Below are 17,266 nucleotides of genomic sequence, written 5' to 3' on the forward strand. Positions count from 1 at the left end.
GGTACTGAGGTGGTGATTTTTATTAATCAGGTTACATTTTGCATGCTTTGGCACTATTGCTGTCTGAGTCATGGAGTTGTCTCTGACAGTTTGGAGCGCTTGGGAGGTGAAAAGTTTATGCTAAAGTGCATAAAAGGTACCTCACAGGTGCAAAATTCTGATGGGCAGAAGAGTTTGGTTGTGAGAATTGCTGTTTTTAAGCAGTTTTCACAAAGACATGAAACTGTAGTGTCAAGTTTGTGTGCCACTCGGAAATGTTGCCAGACAGAGCTCATTAAATGTGTGATTTTCAGTCACTCTACACTCCCCTGAGTCCTCCGCAGCCTAACTGTCTGTCAGCTAACACGATTTTCTCCTCCAGGACGATAAAAAGTTCTACCAGCTGGAACTCGTCAACAGGGAGACCAACTTCAACAAAGTGTTCACCGCCAGTCCTAATGTGGGAGTTATCAACCCGCTCATTAAGGTAGGCCCTAATATCCTGTAACACGCCACACACAGGGGCACTCTCATAAGCCTGCTCCATTATTTTACTACATAGCAAAGATGATATCCACTCCAAGTCATTTCATGTACATCCGTGCTGATCAACCAACACCATCAGTGCTGAGGTTTTAAAAAGGTACCACAGTAAATCATTTTAAGTAATACCTGTTAAGAATTACACCATTTTTGAGGTGACCGTCGTCCTTTAGCAAAGTTTACAGAGCAAGACATGAAGTTGTTTTACAGCAAAGAAAGGATCACGATGTTCCAGTAAAACTTTCAGAGTTTATGAGAGACAGCAGAAGGACAAGGGGAGGAAAAAAAATCTATTTTATCACATTTATTCTTTTCTGTAAAATGAAGGTCGTCAAGGATGGAGAAATAGGACAGGAAACGGCATGAGGAACAGGAACTGTGGTGTTTCTTTCATTTCTAGATAATAGCACAGACTGAGGAGTGAGGGGGAGGCTGTCCAAGGTCTACATACCAAGATCTTGTTTGTTTGCAGCAGCTGAACCAAAGTGTCACAGTTCATATAGATTTCAATGCACCATAAAAACACAACAAAAGGAAAGGGCCTTGGGTTTTAATGAATGCAGTCAAATAAAATCAGGAAGTTTGACTGCAATAAAATTATTTTCTATTATTACCTTTAATTAAATAAATGCTGTTTCCTGTTAGTTGCTGTGGCTCAATGTAATTATATAACTAGAGAATTTAAACCTAAAGCCAAAAGGACAATGGTGCTTTTCTGAAGCATTGATTTTTGTGATCTGTTTAAAGCTGCTGAAAACAAACATTTCTGTTCTTTAAAGCACTACTCAAAAAATCAGTATATAGGATGTTGGTTAAGCGAAATAACCACATAAGCAAAAGCAAGCATTAATTTAGATACCAGACTAAATTAATGCTTGCCCCCAATGTTACACAATATATTGCAACAAAAGGAAAAGCTCTGTATACTATATAAGGATAATTAAATGGCACAATTTTAGAAATCTTATAAATAACATTTGTTTCTATTTTAATAATATTTGATAACTGAAACAATTTAATTTAGACCTTTCCCTCAGCTTGTGTAAAAAGGTTCAATAAATACCTTAAAATCAATTGCTTATTAGAGACTTGTTCCTGTCACACCGGCATCATATTTTCTCTTTTTACTGGATTTATGATGACCATCTTGTAGTTGTCAAGGGTGTGGTCAGAGGGGGGGGCATGGGGTGGCACAGGCCCCACTAAAAATACAATTAACGCCACTGGATGAAAGTATGGATGGGACCAGTGGTTCAAATATAGCATAGTGCATTTACTCAAGCACTGTACTGAAGTTCAGCTTAATGTACTACATCTGCTTCAGTAATGCATCTTTATGATGATGCCAAAAATCACTCCTAGTGTTTTCTAATCCAGACTGTATACTGAATATATTTCAGATCAAATATTCTGATTTTCTGTGGGCCCTTTGTTCTTTGTTCTTGGTGTCCCATGTGATAACACTCCCAGACATATCCCTGTTGGCGGTTGCCGTGGTGATTTAAATCAATTAGTGCTTCTACAATAAGAATAGCAGCTCATTTTTCTCTTTGACCGATGTCTGAAGAAGCTCCTTTGAAATTAATACTCTCTTTGTTACATTGCATTAAGAATTAAATTGATATTTTAAAGTAAATAGTGTGCCGACCTTTTCCTTTTGTGGCAAAAAAAGTACAAAAGAGCAGAAAATTAAAAGGTTTAGAACAAGATTGACATTCTCATGCAGGACTTCATAGCTCGTAGCAGGAAACAGGTTCAGAAGATGTTTCTGGTTAACAGAATGTCTCATTGTCATGTGTGTCTGAGCTGAATGGTTCCCACTGCATGATTTAACTGTTGACACGATCTCAGGTACAACTTTGACCTGTGACGCGTTGTTTTCTTTGCAAACCCTTTCTCTGATCATGTCTTTGTGTGTATAAATGTGCCACCCGATTCGACTAGTCTTCTTTTCTTCAGCCTTCCTTTGCTTTCAAAGCCATTTGTTAGTGTGAGATGTTTCCCGCTTTTACACATCTCTTCTCATCTGAACTTTCATTCTGCTCAGAGTGACTGGTGCTTTAAGACTGTGACTGAGCAATGCCGGTCTTCAGACTGATCCATTCACTCTGCTTCGATCAGCATTTGAATATTATTAAGTTAGCACGCTGCTCTTTCCTGTCTCTCATTGGCTGGACTGTTACAGCTTCCAGAGCTCTCCCTGTACTCCATTTGCCCTTTTTATCCTTCCATTACTTCCTAAGTTTTTATTATTATTTTGTTTTAAACTTCCCTTTTGCTCCTTTTTGACCCCCGTGCCCCTCCTTTTTCTTTTTTTTTCTTTTTTTTTTTCTCCTGTGTAGCAAAAGAGAAAGAATGAGAAAACAGCAGCCAGCAGATTGAGCAGCTCTCCTAATGTCAGGGCTCTGGAGGGAGCAGGTATGGGCATGGGCTTGGTGGGTACAGGGAGCGGCCAGCCCCCACAGCCACCACCCCCGCCCCCAACCCCGCCCAGTCGCCTAGAGCCTATCCCCAACTCCCCCCTCCATCACCTTGAGCTCAACTCCAACAAACCTCTTGCCCCGCTGACCCCTCCCACCGAACCCAAGAAATTCATGAGGTGAGACCTTTTCAGCCCCGGCTAACAGCAGCGCATTAATTATCCAATCACAGGCCTCAGAAGCACTTTTACTGAAGTGAGTCGTGGCCAGAGGTAAACATTCAAATATATAATATCTTTATTTTAGGTTTCAAAACAAACAACAGAACTTGGTTCTTCTTCTCTACAGATGTTTTGTTTTATTAAACTCATTCTTTCTTGCCAAGTGTGGCACTTTCATAAACCATAAGAAGCATGAAATCATTGTCAGCTATAGCTGCAGATTCTAAAAAAAGAAGCTTTCAGAAGCTCTGTGCTGTGATCAACTGTTCGCTGATTCCCAACCTTGTTGATTGCTGGTGCCATGTTGAGCTTTCCCCTCTTTGCAGTTTGTTGACAGAAGCAATACGTGGAACCTGAGTTTAAGACAAAAAAGGCAGAAAAACGCTACTTGTTTTTAGATCATTACTTTGGTTTTTCGGCTTAAATATCAGCTGTTGCTACTTGATTTTCTCAGTTTTTGTTATTAGTTTAATCAAGGTAACACACTGGTTAAACTGCCAGGTGTTGCTTCCACTTGACTCAGTTTGGAACAAGATTAAAATATATGTATTTAGCAGGTGCTAGAGCTGCAACAAAATTACAGTCACCAGATAATCAGGCAGTTATTTTAAAGATTTGGCTTTAGGTGATAGGTGGATACTGTGGTATTCTCCAGATACAGTGACGTTAGATTGTTTAAATGCAAAGACATTAAAGGTGACACAGAAAAACAAACTCAACCAAGGTTTAGTCAACATATTATAATTTTTTCCTTAGAAATGAATAAAACCTTTCTATTCACAACAGCTGTATAACCTTGAGAAGGTGCTTTATATTCCAAGGCAAAGGCCCTAAAATATTAAATTGAAAGCCTCAACAATGAGACAGTCCCATATTTATAAAAAGTCATTAGGAAGTAGAACCAGGCATCGTATACGTGTTTCAGACATTCAGGGTGAACTGGCATTATAGTACATAGTATTAACTGATGAGATAAAAACTGCTGCATGGCTCGTTGCATTCAAGGTGTTATAGTGTTACATTAAGCGGTCACTCCCAACTCCAACCAAGGGGGTGTTTCAACCCAAATCTTGTGTCACTAATTCTGTCCCTAGCAAAGTACTATCGAGAGCCACATCAGGTTTTATCGTCCTGATGGAGAGCTTGTGTGAGATCTATGTTATACTGCAGGTTGGAAGCTAGCATAAAGCTCTTACACTTTTCTGCGATAAATTCATCCCAAATAGAAAAAAGACTGTTAGAGACAACTGAGAGAGTCAGGCAAGGGCTATTTTTTTGAAAACCAAGTTTAATCCTACTACTTTAAACCACTGGGGGAAAAAACAATAGAAAAAACTGTTTAATGCATGGTTGATGTAATGTTTTTGGCTTTTAAAGTAACCAGGGCTACTTTTTAAAAGCTAATTTTAAGCTAATAAGCTAACAGACATGCTACTGTTTGCAGCTTACAGTAGAGCAAACCAGGTTTAATCAAATCCTCACCACTGTGTTTTTCTTGATTTAGATTTTTAAGTGGAAATGGATTTTAGATAGTTTTACATCAAAAACATCTAGAGCCTAAACGTCTGGAGTACCCTAAGTCATATAAATGCTAAGCTATGACGACAGTTTGGTCATTTCATACTTTTCTCTCCTCGGGGTTAGGGTTTGGCGAACAGTTAATCAAAAAGACTTGTAGATGATTTTCTGCCTCCTTTCAGGGCCTGAGGTTTTTACTGTATATATCACAAACCAGCTGACCCTGAGTCGACATTAAAGGACACGACTGCTTTCTGCTGCAGCACGTTTGAACTCAGAGGCATTGGCAGCTCTTTAAATAGAAGTGAATAATATGGAAAGGATAACATAAACACAAGAGTCCCGTGTGCGACTGAAGCTTCAAAGAATGGCCTTGGAATGCAAAAGGGGCATGTTTTTACTTTTGATTTCTTTTCTTTTCCATCAGTCCGAACATGTTGCTGTCTGAACTGCGTGCATGCTGAATGTTTTTCTTTTTGGTTTTGTTTTCTCTTCTTTTCTGTTCAGGACGTTTACACTACCTGTTGTTATTATCCACTGTGTCTTTTTTGTCGTTGTTTTGTGTCACACTGTGACGTTTCTTTCTTCATCCTCACCGTCATCTAAATTTCAGCATGTTGCACTTTTACTCGACTCGAAATGGGCTCGACCGTTTTTGTAAAAAGTAAATAAACGTTTTTTTTAATGCAGACTTGTATTGAAGTAGATATTGTCTTTTGCTATTATGGACCGTCTCCCTCTGTGTGTGGTGGTGTCTTATTTTGATCCTGCTCTACTCTACGCTCCAGTAAACGCTGCTTTGGTGGCTGTGACGAACTGTGTGAACTGATATGATGATAAATTATGTAACATGCTTCTCACATGAATACATGCAGTGTGTATGCGTGTGAGGGGTGGCGGGATGGGGGGGGTGTTGTTGCATGTAGGTTTAGAGCATGTGTGTGAGTGAGTAGTTTCTTTCCTTTGTGCTGCATGTTGTACTGCCGAGTAAGACGCAGTGGCTGCTTTGCAAAAGCTTGGGACAAACCTCTGTTGATTTAAAATGCTTGCACAAGCACACACACACGCATTATTATTCCTCATTGCCAGAGCTGTACCCTAACACACATTCTAACATGCACAACAAAGTAAGGCGATGACAGTATGAGGTCAGGTGTTAGAGGCTTTGAAATGTTTTCAGACTATATTAAACAATTTATTTCTGCGCTCACTCTTCACACTCTTTGTTCTTAACAAACAGTTTGAGTGATGGTAAACATTTTCCTTACACTTGAGCGATTTGCTATGCTGGCCTCTTTAAATCAATAAGTCGTTAAGTGTTTAACCCTGATAAACGTTATTCAAATCGACTTCAGTTTGTATAGAAGAAGTAAGTCAGACATCACAGCAGTAAAGAGTAGTTATTAGACTGCAGCTTGCACCCGTTTTGGCTGAAGGAGATATCTTTGTGCCTACAAACATCCAGAACATTCATAACAAAGATCTGTTTAATAGGAATATATAGAACGCAATATGTATAACAGCCTGTTAATGGTGTTAAATTGGGTATGTTTAAGTCCCAGACTAATCCTAATCTAATCCTAATTTCAAGTCAAAATTTCAAGATGACTAACTCAAAGTTACGTATTTTAGGTTAATGACCCCAAATTTTGGAGTATGGACAGCAAAAACCCCAAACAAATAAAATAAAAAAACAAGCTTCATAGATGCATATCAGACAGACAACAAGAAAGTCAGGAGTAAGCTGCATATAAATGTAGGAGTATTAGAGGGATTAGAAACGGTTGAGGAATAAGAAACAGCTGAAAGGAATCAAGACTAAAGACAAAAACACCAGAAGAAAAAACAAAATATCAAGTATCATGTACCAAAAACACAATAATATAAATCAAAATCTGAAATACAAAAACAACACAAAACTCTGCAACAATAATAATCCTCATTTACCAGAGCCAACGAGACGCCAAGCCAGTTCAATGACTCTCTAAAACAAGTCATTTTAGACCCCTCCCCCTTTAAGGCCCGCTTTCTTCTCACTGGCTGCCCCTCAAAAACAGAAAGTTTAAACAGAACGTGGGTGCAGCTTCTGTGCTCGCAGCCAGATTTGACCATATTAGTAATCTGTTGACATCATACAGATTCAAGAATAGAAAAAAAATAGCTGAATGAACCTTTAGAGCAGACTGAAGTCTCAGCTTTTGGCTCTCACATAAGCTGATCTTATTATCCTTATAAAAATAAAGATAAGCTGTCTTCAAGTAGCTAACGTGTGCATTTACTCATGAAGTCCTGGGATTCTTTAAAGCTGTTTAAAAGGCCTAAAATATCATAGTATATTAAAAGGTCATGGCTAGCAATGTCACCTTACAGCAAGACCCTGAACTGGATAAGTGGAACAAAATGGATGGATGGATCGTAAAAAGTAGAGTATAGTAAAAAAAAAAATATTTTAAATTAAACAGTTTTGATATAAACATATAGATAAGTAAACAAAGTGCAAACAATGTAAAAAACTAAACAATAATTAGGTTTTACATATTCAAAACAACTAAAATTAATTAGACCGCTTTTTTTATCCACACGAAAAACACTGTGTTTACTTGTTTCTTTTATTTTTGATTGATAAACATGCATCTCATTACGTTTATTACATTGTTTATGTTAAATTGAAGTAATCTACATGAATGAAATGTACAACTGAAAGACCAAATCTTAAACACTTGAGCTGCAGATGATATGACTGCACCTTGATCCCTTAAAAAATAAGGTAGGCAGGTGAAGTGCACACATTTGTAAAAGCCTGCTGAGTTTCTAGCCCTCTGTTTCCCCCTCAATGTCCAGTATTTGTGCAAATACAAAGAGAGGCCACATCCTCTCTCTGCTGTCACGTATAATGGATAGACTCCCTCCTTCAATCTGATACGCTCCTCTCGCTCTTCTTACTTCTTCCTCTGACCTTGATTCATCTTCTCATGCTCTGCCAATCTCTTTTCATCTCCTCTCCATCGTATTTCCTGCCCTGCTCCTGTAAGTCATCCAGCTTCTCTGCTCACGGTTTCATACCACCACATTTCACCTCTCTTTTCTCATTTTCTTCTTGCGAACAGAAAGCTGCACTTCCTGCATCAAAGCTTCCTGAAAATTATCTTTAAAATCCTCTGATCGCCTCGTGATTCTGTCAGTCAGTGCACACACTGAGCATTTTACTTGAAGAAGAGGGTGTTTAATATGAGATGACCGTGAGCGCAAATTATACATTAACATGAATATTTTATGAATTTGTGGTAAAACAGAACGCCTTGAGTCTGCACTGTGACTGTGCGCAGCATAAACAAGATTCATTAGGCTGAGCAAATATAAGGGAGGTCTTTTTGGGAGAAAGTAAAATAACAAAAAAATACCCCCGTAAAATTTTTGCATTGCCCCGGGGTTATGGGACTGTTTGTTTAAGAAGTAGCCAATTAAGAAACAGAAGTGGCTCTGATAGGTGTTTGTTTTTAATAGATGCACACACTAATTAGTTCAAACTTTGGGGAACGGTGTGTTTCCCCTCTGAGGACGTGAGTCAGAAAGGAACTGCAGCTTGATTAGATCATATAAATTCCAGCCGCGATTGGCATTCTCCTGGAAAAGAATATACTTTAAATCATTGGATAATGCCAATTTAAAGTAATTTAGTGTTATAAAGTTACCTGCTGAGGAAACTAACCTCTTAAAGTATTTTAACACACATATACTCACCAAGCTCAGCCCATCGGTGCTCTTTTAAAATGTGACAAAGACAATATAAAAGATGCACATAGCTTAAGAATCGGAAAAGTTGAGCTTAATCCCCAAGTTGTGCTTCAGCGGGAATCCTACACCAAAACCTGCCCCTCATTAAAAAAAAAAGCTATTAAACATCGAATCGACGCAACCCACAGCTTGTGATTGGCCTGTTCAGTCCCATCGGTTCATTTTGTGCATTTCTGGCTACTGTTTTGCAGCAGTTTTGAATTTATCAGTGAGAGAGTAACAAAAAATAAATAGTATAAAGAATAATTCAATGTTAAGGTCATACTGGAAAGGATGTCAACCTTGTTTTGTGAACTGTGGTCAATATTAGAGTCAGAGAGGAGGCTTTTTAATCACAATGATTAAAAAGCATTAGCGTAAACACTCAACTTTAGGCTTCTTTAATAGGACTTTACTAGCCAATGGGTGATGCCACAGTGGCTACACCCATCCTTTAGAATGTGAACACAGCCGTAGGACTAAAATACATCGCAGGGCGGTAGAAACATTGGAAGTGCTTCAGAGACACAAAAATAGGGAGAAGCAAATGTTGTGACATTTTCATAGAAAGTGCATTACATGACAGTTTGTGCGTTTCACAGACAGTTACCCTGTCACTTCTAGGGTTAGATTTTCCTTCTTAATGGTCCATCACAATCTCGTGTTCACAAAGCAACACAAAGGGTGCTTTGGGCTTTTTATTTTTTGTTAAACTCAAATACTTCCAAAGAATTCAGAATTTAACGTCTACACCATATCTTGCATAAACACTCATCCACACAATTACTAATATTATAGATGCAGAGCTGTGTCCAAACTCCTGTGTGAAACTTTGCTGCTGATTTCAAGACAAAAAATGTATCTTTTAAAAAACAAAGGCTTCAGAGCTTTGAATCTGATTTTTCAGCTTCACTGAAGAGAGGCTGCTCAACTGAATCTGTACTTCCCTTTAAGATGCGGAAGAAAACAGAGACACACAAAAACCTCCAATTCAGTCCAATAGCTGTTTGAAGTTTAAAAGTATTACAGTTTCAGAATGTAGTTTTAACTTTGGTGCCTAGTTTTCAAATATGGTGTAGTAGCCATACAATAACAGGCAGTGAAGTGGGGAAGCATCACGTGTAAAAGCAGCCCACTTACCGTTAAACGTCAAAGGAAAGGCTCTGAAATTTTACAGTTAACTCAAACCTCCAAAATTTGTGAGGATATGTGATGAGAGTGAAATGTGCAGAGCGATATCTCAAAGACGTTTTGTTCTATGGGTTTTTTTCATCCAGACAAGCATGAATAGGTAAAAAAAAAAGATGCAAAAGCCATTTTCATTTCTCGTTATTTGCTTCCGGTGACTTCTGACTCCTTCTCCAGACTTTCTGAAGGTTTTTCAAAGTTTTCTTTAAACGTTTTCAAACAAATGTTTTTTGTTTGTTACTGATCTATGAATCATTCAAGCATAAAAAACCATCAACTCAAGAGATAAACCAATGTGTGCACATGACAAGCAAATAACCCATTTTAAATTGTGTCTTTAGACACTTTGTTACTAGTAGCCTGTCACTAAATTACATAATTGTTCCCTTTCTTTCCATTTCTTTTAACGAATCTATAAAATGCCCAAAAAATAACAGTTTGCCAAACATTAAAAAAATTTGTTTTGCACCAACATGGTGATTCTTGAAAAGTTGTGAGCTAAAAACTTGGCATTTTTCAGCATAATGTGCAGTGTGACCTCAAAAAAGTTCAAATAGTAGACGTGGCAAGCCTTAACATTTGTTTACTGCAGATGCACAGGATCTAAATATCATCTTCTTAAAAATAGAGGGAAAAAATACAACAGAGACCTGACACAGGATCTAACAGATGAACCTGGCTCTGCATTTATCCATCTACTGCTTTTCAAAGCAGTGGAAGTGTGGCTGAGATGAAGCTATTCCTGAGGAAGGGAAACTGAGAAAAAAGCCCGGGGTATGCCAAATTACACAGAGCTGGACTGATCAGAGGTAACGAGACAGAGGTAGAACAGTGAGTGTCTACAGCCATCCGTAAAACATGGAAGCTCCGTCGTGGTTTGGAGATCTTTTCAAAAGTGATAGAATTATAACACAGAAACGTACCATCAGATTTTTATCCACCATTCAGTACCACCTGGTCTTGCTACTAAGCTTCTGATTGGCAACAGCTTCAGTTTTAAGCATGACAGTGATCCCACTGCAGTCAAAGCAATCCTGGATAGAACAACATAATGAACTCTATCGGTCATGGACTGGCCTCCCCGGAGCCCAGATCTCAGCATTATTGAAGCAGTGTGGGGTCATCTAAAGGCAAATAACATCCAAAAAATAGCTTTTAAGGTCTATCAGAAAATCTTATTCAGACAGGATGAAATTGTTCCAGTTTTGTAACTATTTTCAGCTGTTTTGAGGCTCTAGTGATGATTTACTGCAGCAGCATCGTGATTTGATGATTTGATGAGTCAAAATAAACCGTTCTAATAAATGCTGTTACAGCCATGTGTTTTTAACACTTTTGCTAAACGGGGAATACTCTTTAAAAGATCAATTCACTTCAAAGGACTTTGTGAAATTCACTAAACCTTTACTTAGAGGTAAAACATTGCTCGTGGTTACTTTCCAAAGGCTGCACAGGAGAGTAGTCATTCAATCAGCTGTAATGGAGAGTGGAGAAGGACAAACACTGGCGTGGCTCATCTTGAATCGTGTGGTTATGCTGCCCCCTGTGGACAGAAAAGAAAATTACACATTCAAACGCTCAGATTTCAAACTTAAATCACACAAAAACACCAGTGGAGTGTGGAAAAAGGTCAAAACCCCAGTTAAATTTTCTCAAAGCATCAGAGGTAGACACACAAACTGCTAAATTAAAAGTAATATTAATGATTATTGATTCATGATAGTAAAAACGTTTAGGTGGTCTGTCTGAGGAGAAACAGAATTTCCCCTTATCTTTCTGTCTAAATAATTTTATTTTCTAAAAACAAACATGTAAAAGACAATCTGCCACTGCAGTGAAAATAACACACATAAAAACACACGTAGTATTGGACACAGCAGGAGAAATCAGGATCAGGCGACACAACAACCAATAGGAAGGAGGGAATGTGGTAACTAAAGAACTGACTGAACTCATCTGTTACATCACTGGTTACAATGAAGACATGTGCACAGGTGGGCATCCTGTTACATGTAGGGTTAGATCGGCTTTGGTAATGCTCCGTCACTAGCTCATGTTCACAAACTAAGCTATTTATTTTAATAGTTAGGAAAATACGTCCAAAATTAACATCTACACTGTGTCTCGCATGAACCTCCACAAAACCACACAGTCACTGATGTTTTAGATGCAGAGCTCAGTTTGATTTATTTCAGTATTTAGACCGGACGAATTACTAAAACAAACATCTTCCACACAGTTGTTAATGTGTGTCCCCCACTCTTTCTGCATGTTAATATCAACAGAGTGTGAATGTTTGTTTTTGATTTTGGAGGCAAAAAAGGAAAAAGGTTTTTAGCTTTGGATCAGATTGTGGAGCTTCACTGGAGGAAGGCCGCTCAGCTGAACCTCCATTTTCCTGAAAGATGAAAGCATTAGAGCATCATTTTCTTTTCAATCAGAAAGTCATCATTTGAGGCTGAAGTTGGATTATTATAAAAACACATCCACTTTTAAGATTCTTCGGTGTGAAAAAATCTGAGAGCGTTAAAGTGAAGCTTGTGCTTTTCACCCCTTTATGTTTAAGACTAAACGAGCTGAGCGATCAGCCTCTCACTTCTCTTTCCTTAACTTTCTGTTTGTGTGTGTCCGTCCTGAAGCCCTCCTGAAACAAAGGACTCTGCCATCGACTCCCCGGACGCTCAGCGCCAGGAGTGGTTCGCCCAATACTTTTCCTTTTGATCGACCACAGACCTGCAAACACAACGATTCAGCATGTCAACCGAACTTTTAAAAAAAAAAAGAGAAAAAGAAAAAACTGATGAAAAAAAACAAACAAAAAACTGGAAAAAATCTTCAAACTATTTGTTATTTATCGTCATTGATCGGTTCGGGGATCAATCCACTTTGGAATCAGTCGACCGAAACTGTAAATCCTGGTTTGAGAATCGCTTCTCCTCGACGTGTCGATCAAACGCACAGAACCTGATGTCGCTGATTTCCACTTCTGGGAGAAACGCCACGATTTTCCACTTCCTGCCGTTGACCGAGACCAAAGTGAATTGAACCCGACCGCGACATCAAATGTCATCGCTCCGATCTGATTTGATTGTTTGATTCTCTCTGATTGTTTCACTGTGGAGGAGTTTCTCTCGTAGTACAGTGACAATGATCATCCGTATGTTTGATGTTTATTTCATTCCTTTACTCTTCGACTTTTTTTGCAGTTTCTTGGAACTAGAATAAAATATGAGTGGTGCATTTTCATGCTGCTAATTGCCATTGTTGGACTACAGTAAGAACTATATATAAAGAATTATACGGTAGGTAATTGTGCTCTCTTTGTACGTGGGCCCCACTGCATACAGCATCTTAGACTAGGAGGGCTGATCTAAGACCAGTTCGCCTCCTCATTTATGGTGACATTAACTTCGGACCTGATCCTAGATCAGTTACACTTCTCTGGCGTGCTCCGTGAATACAGGCTCTGATTTTAGGACGGCACCATCATGGCGAGTTTGTTACAGCTGCATAGAAGTTTCAGCCGATTTTGGTAGAATATTAAAACCTGTTTGTATGGTCGTCTGTCTCAACACAGATATAATGATGTCTCACCAATTTTAAAATCAAAAATAGCATATTTTATATTTATATTATAATGTGTATGCTTAATAAATTATTATTGTGACATTTACTGGCGTTTGCTTGTCTTTTTTTAATGAACTGGTGATTTGTGTTTTCTTTTTTCCATTATTGAAGTTAACTTATTTTGTTATGAGGTATAAAAAAATTTAAAAAAAACCCAAAAGCTTTTAGTTTTGTTGAATTAATACAGGAGTGAGGGGAAACGGATGGAAAAGCAGAGGAAGAGATGGTACTCTAAATACACAGGGCTGATTGGGGTGAAAGGAAGAGACGCGAGGAGTCGAGGCAGCGAGTTATAAAGCGAATGAGACATCCTCAGTTCAGAGCTTCATTTTAACGACATGTCAGTTCAATGTGACGTGTGGAACGACTGCTTCATTAAGAGTTTGTGCTGCACTGGGGCAGAAGGTTTGCACATCTTAAATAACTCACTATGAACAACACAGCTGTCAACAACACACCCGCGAGTGTTTATCCTGCTCCTCCTGGAGCCCACCGTCACACCCTTACACTGTCCTCCAAAGCCTAGACACAGATTTATCCTAACATGTATGCATTGTGTTGTTTGGTCTAACAACACAACACACTCCCTCATGCTGGGAGCAGGACTCTACAGACAAATACTTTTCAGTAGAAATTAAAAGTAGACGTTAAGGTTGTCTTGAACACTGTTGTGCTCACTGGAGATATGAGATCACATCACATCATCGACAGAGCAGCTTTATGGGCTTTATGATGCAGCTGTGCCAAACATCGCTTTAAAATGAGGCTGTTCATCAAAAACATCCCAACAGGCAGTAGAAGTAGCTACTGTCCTCCTGTGCTCTCAAATCTCCTTAGTTATTTAAAATCATTTATTACTTAAACATGTTTCTATGAATTTTGTTTTTGGCAGCTTGAATTTCTGCTAAATTGATCAAATCACAGGAGGCTTTACTATTTACAGAAGTAATTGACACAATTTAGGTGAGCTCATCTGCAGACAGTTGTATATGCATTTGAAATTTGATGGACAAATAAATGGGATAAGGTGAAGGAAGAACACATTCTTATATGTATACAGATAAAATGGTTTGTAGTGTTTTTATAAATATATATTTATGATGAGTAGGATTATGATTTATGTTTAGATAGAAGAAAGAAGATGAAAATAAGGTGGAAAAATAAGAAATATAAGGTGTGGTAGAAAAGGGGAAAAATCTGTGGTGTTTACCCAGCTGTTTCCTTGTTAACGCAATCATAAATACCATAAAATCTTACATATACCAAACGAACAGGCTGCTACACTATGGAGTCTTAGCAGTGACCGCTAGAAGGCGGTAGTGCTGCTCATAACACGTTATTAACAGTTTGACCCGGAAAATAAACAGAGCCTGAGTTCCTGTCCGGGCTAAAGATGGCGGCGTCAGGAGCCGGGTCTCCCGGCCGGCTGGTCCAGTACGTAGTGGTCCGCTCGGATCTGGTTCATAAACTGTCCTGGCCCCTGGGGGCCGTGATAACTCAGGCCTGCCACGCCGCTACCGCCGCCATCCACCTGCACTACGGAGATCCGGACACACAGCGCTACCTGTCCGAGCTGGACTCCATGCACAAGGTGGTGCTGGGGGTAAGACAGCCGTGCCAAACTCTGTTCAGAAATTCGCTACTTTAGCTTCTTGGAGCATATTGCGGGTTCATCGCCCGATACAGATTAAATACGGAGATGTTATAAGTCGACATTCTTATTTGAAATCATCAATAGCAGTACATTTCTATATAATATCGATTTATGGCTATTATTCACAGTCATTGCTTCTCTAGCAGTATTTAAAACCCTTCATTTTAACAAATAATAATATCAGAGTGATCAAGCTGAGCGCCGAATTAAAAGACCAGTCCTACACATTACGATAAGGTGATAAATTATGCGCTAGCAGATACATTTTCCCTGTAATTCATTAGACTTTTAAAGACTATAATTTCAAGTAGAAGTTCGCAATAAGAGATTTTTCTCCTCAGAAGCAGGGCTGTCAAACACAGAGGCCAAAGCCGGCGAAAGGTCCACTTCGGCCCAATAGGAGGCTTTACAGTGTGTTGTGTTATTACTAACTTCTCCCAGTTTTTCAATTATTATATATATTTTTAAATTGCACGTCACTTTTAAAAGAATTGTCAGAGTGCTGATTTATTCTCTATAAACATAATATGATATTACATTTTTAAGAGACTGGCAAGGGGTGTCTTTCATTTTGCCTGTTTTCAGCTTTCAAGATGTTCCCCTTTACATTTAAAAGGAAAGCATTGTGCTGGTGTATTAATATTACTCTTAACAGCTGTTGTCTATTGTTTTTACTGGGCTGCTTTATTAAACCCACCAAAGCCTGTTAGGACAAACAAAGTGGTGCATATAGAAATAGATGTAGTGTCTCAGCCTCTTGTTTGGACAGACCTGCAGTGTTTTTTTTCCCAGAACTCTGGCCTTCATTGCAGGAATCTGTTGCAGTCGTCAGTGTGAGTATGTTTTTTTTTGTCTCCAGGCTCCAGACGAGGCTGCCCTCTCTGGTCTGTCCGAGTCTCTGACGCAGGCTGGTGTCTCCCACAAGCTTTGGATCGAACAGCCTGAGAACATCCCCACGTGTTTAGCCCTGAAGCCGTATCCAAAAGAGACTGTCCAGCCACTGATGCGCAAGTTCAAACTCTTCAAATGACTTCTGCTTCAAACACCGCCGCCTCGCTGAGACACTCGTTTTTATTTTAAATTGCAGTCTGCAAAATGGACAGTGGGCACTGCACCCTTTTCTGTCCAGAATTAAAATCTGAAATACTGTCTGCTAATCTGGGTTTATTTGTTCTGATGTTTTACAAAATACAAAAGCTGTGTTCATTCGTTTGTGATGTAAAAGCAAAATGAGACGCCAACAAAAATCCCTTATCTCACTGGAATCAGCTGGTTCTCATTGCTCATCTAAATAAACCATTCCTGTTTAATGCAGTGTAACTCAGGTGTATGTTATCATATTGTGAATCCTCTGTTTGAAGATGAAATTTATGCCGCTATACTGATGAGTGTGGATTTACATGTCTGCACTGTTCTATAACTGGAGCTCTTGCCAGCTGATGTTTCACCGGAAGATTTGAACAATATTTATCTGTTTTACACTCTTTTATCTAAATTCATATCACAACTGGAGCCCATCCCAGATGTTACCAGGTAAAGTCAAGTCTCAAGTCACCAAAGAGCCAATCCAAAGAGATAGAGACATCTATAGCCAATTTAAAAACACCAGTTAACCTGAAATGCATGTCTCAGTGTTAAATTAATGCTAAAAAATTGAAAATCTTTATTTATTTATTTTCTGCTAGTGCCCCAAAGCTCTAAAGGTATCCAGGCTTTTTTCTGGGATTTAAAAAAGAAACAGAAGAAAGAATCCAAGAATTTAAAGTTATCTCATCTGCTTAATCTATAAACTGACTAACAGCTGGCCAAGTTATCAGCTCACGTTCAATGAGCCGATAAGGTTCAGAGTGTGTGTCCAATCACAGGCCCTGCACTACCTGTTCATTGTTAATGAGTCATTGTAGCAAGACTAAGCAACTCTGAATCAACCTCTCTGTACACACTGCAGGTCAGTTTATTTGTCTTGCAGTTATTTGATTGATTAAATATGAGAAAGTCGTCTCATAATATCATAGAATTTCCTTTAATCATTTAAAAATGATCTGAAAGCCTGTTTCTTTCTGACCTGAGTTTTAATCTGTTTATTTCAGTCTAATGGATACCAGAAACAAAAACGTAAGAAACTAAATAAAAATGACCATTTCAGGTAAGTTGTTTTAATGTGAATTAGATTTTTTGATTTGGATTTTTTCCCATAATCAGTCACTTGCAGACAAATTGCTGAACATGCAGGTATCACACTTGCATTTTATAATAAACACATTGAATAACTTAGAACCTCACACAGAAATAAATGCAAGCATAAAGTTTTAAAAAAAATATATAAATTAATATAAATTTTT

At 38.6% G+C, this 17,266-nt stretch overlaps 2 protein-coding genes across 5 annotated transcripts in view; both read left to right on the plus strand.

The window, feature by feature from the left end:
- The window catches only part of fam184ab (family with sequence similarity 184 member Ab), a 201,699-nt gene extending 188,383 nt beyond the window's left edge, over positions 1–13,316 (plus strand). For 3 of the 4 annotated variants that reach the window (XM_084953110.1, XM_084953112.1, XM_084953111.1), the window contains 3 exons: positions 362–466; positions 2,865–3,121; positions 12,283–13,316. In XM_084953110.1, coding sequence (XP_084809236.1) covers positions 362–466; positions 2,865–3,121; positions 12,283–12,364 — 444 coding nt within the window. In that variant the 3' untranslated portion in view covers positions 12,365–13,316. The remainder of the gene's footprint in view (positions 1–361; positions 467–2,864; positions 3,122–12,282) is intronic. The other variant, XM_084953113.1, reaches the window with a different exon arrangement.
- A 1,308-nt stretch (positions 13,317–14,624) lies between these two features.
- Positions 14,625–16,244, plus strand: ptrhd1 (peptidyl-tRNA hydrolase domain containing 1). The gene is made up of 2 exons (XM_084953114.1): positions 14,625–14,873; positions 15,784–16,244. The coding sequence occupies exons 1-2, from the start codon at positions 14,664–14,666 to the stop codon at positions 15,952–15,954; spliced, it is 381 nt and encodes a 126-aa protein (XP_084809240.1). The 5' UTR covers positions 14,625–14,663; the 3' UTR covers positions 15,955–16,244.
- Positions 16,245–17,266: the final 1,022 nt, after the last annotated feature.

This window comes from Perissodus microlepis, chromosome 15 (assembly GCF_051167445.1).
Source record: "Perissodus microlepis isolate ML-2025 ecotype Zambia chromosome 15, ASM5116744v1, whole genome shotgun sequence".
In the NCBI taxonomy this organism is placed as follows: domain Eukaryota; kingdom Metazoa; phylum Chordata; class Actinopteri; order Cichliformes; family Cichlidae; genus Perissodus; species Perissodus microlepis.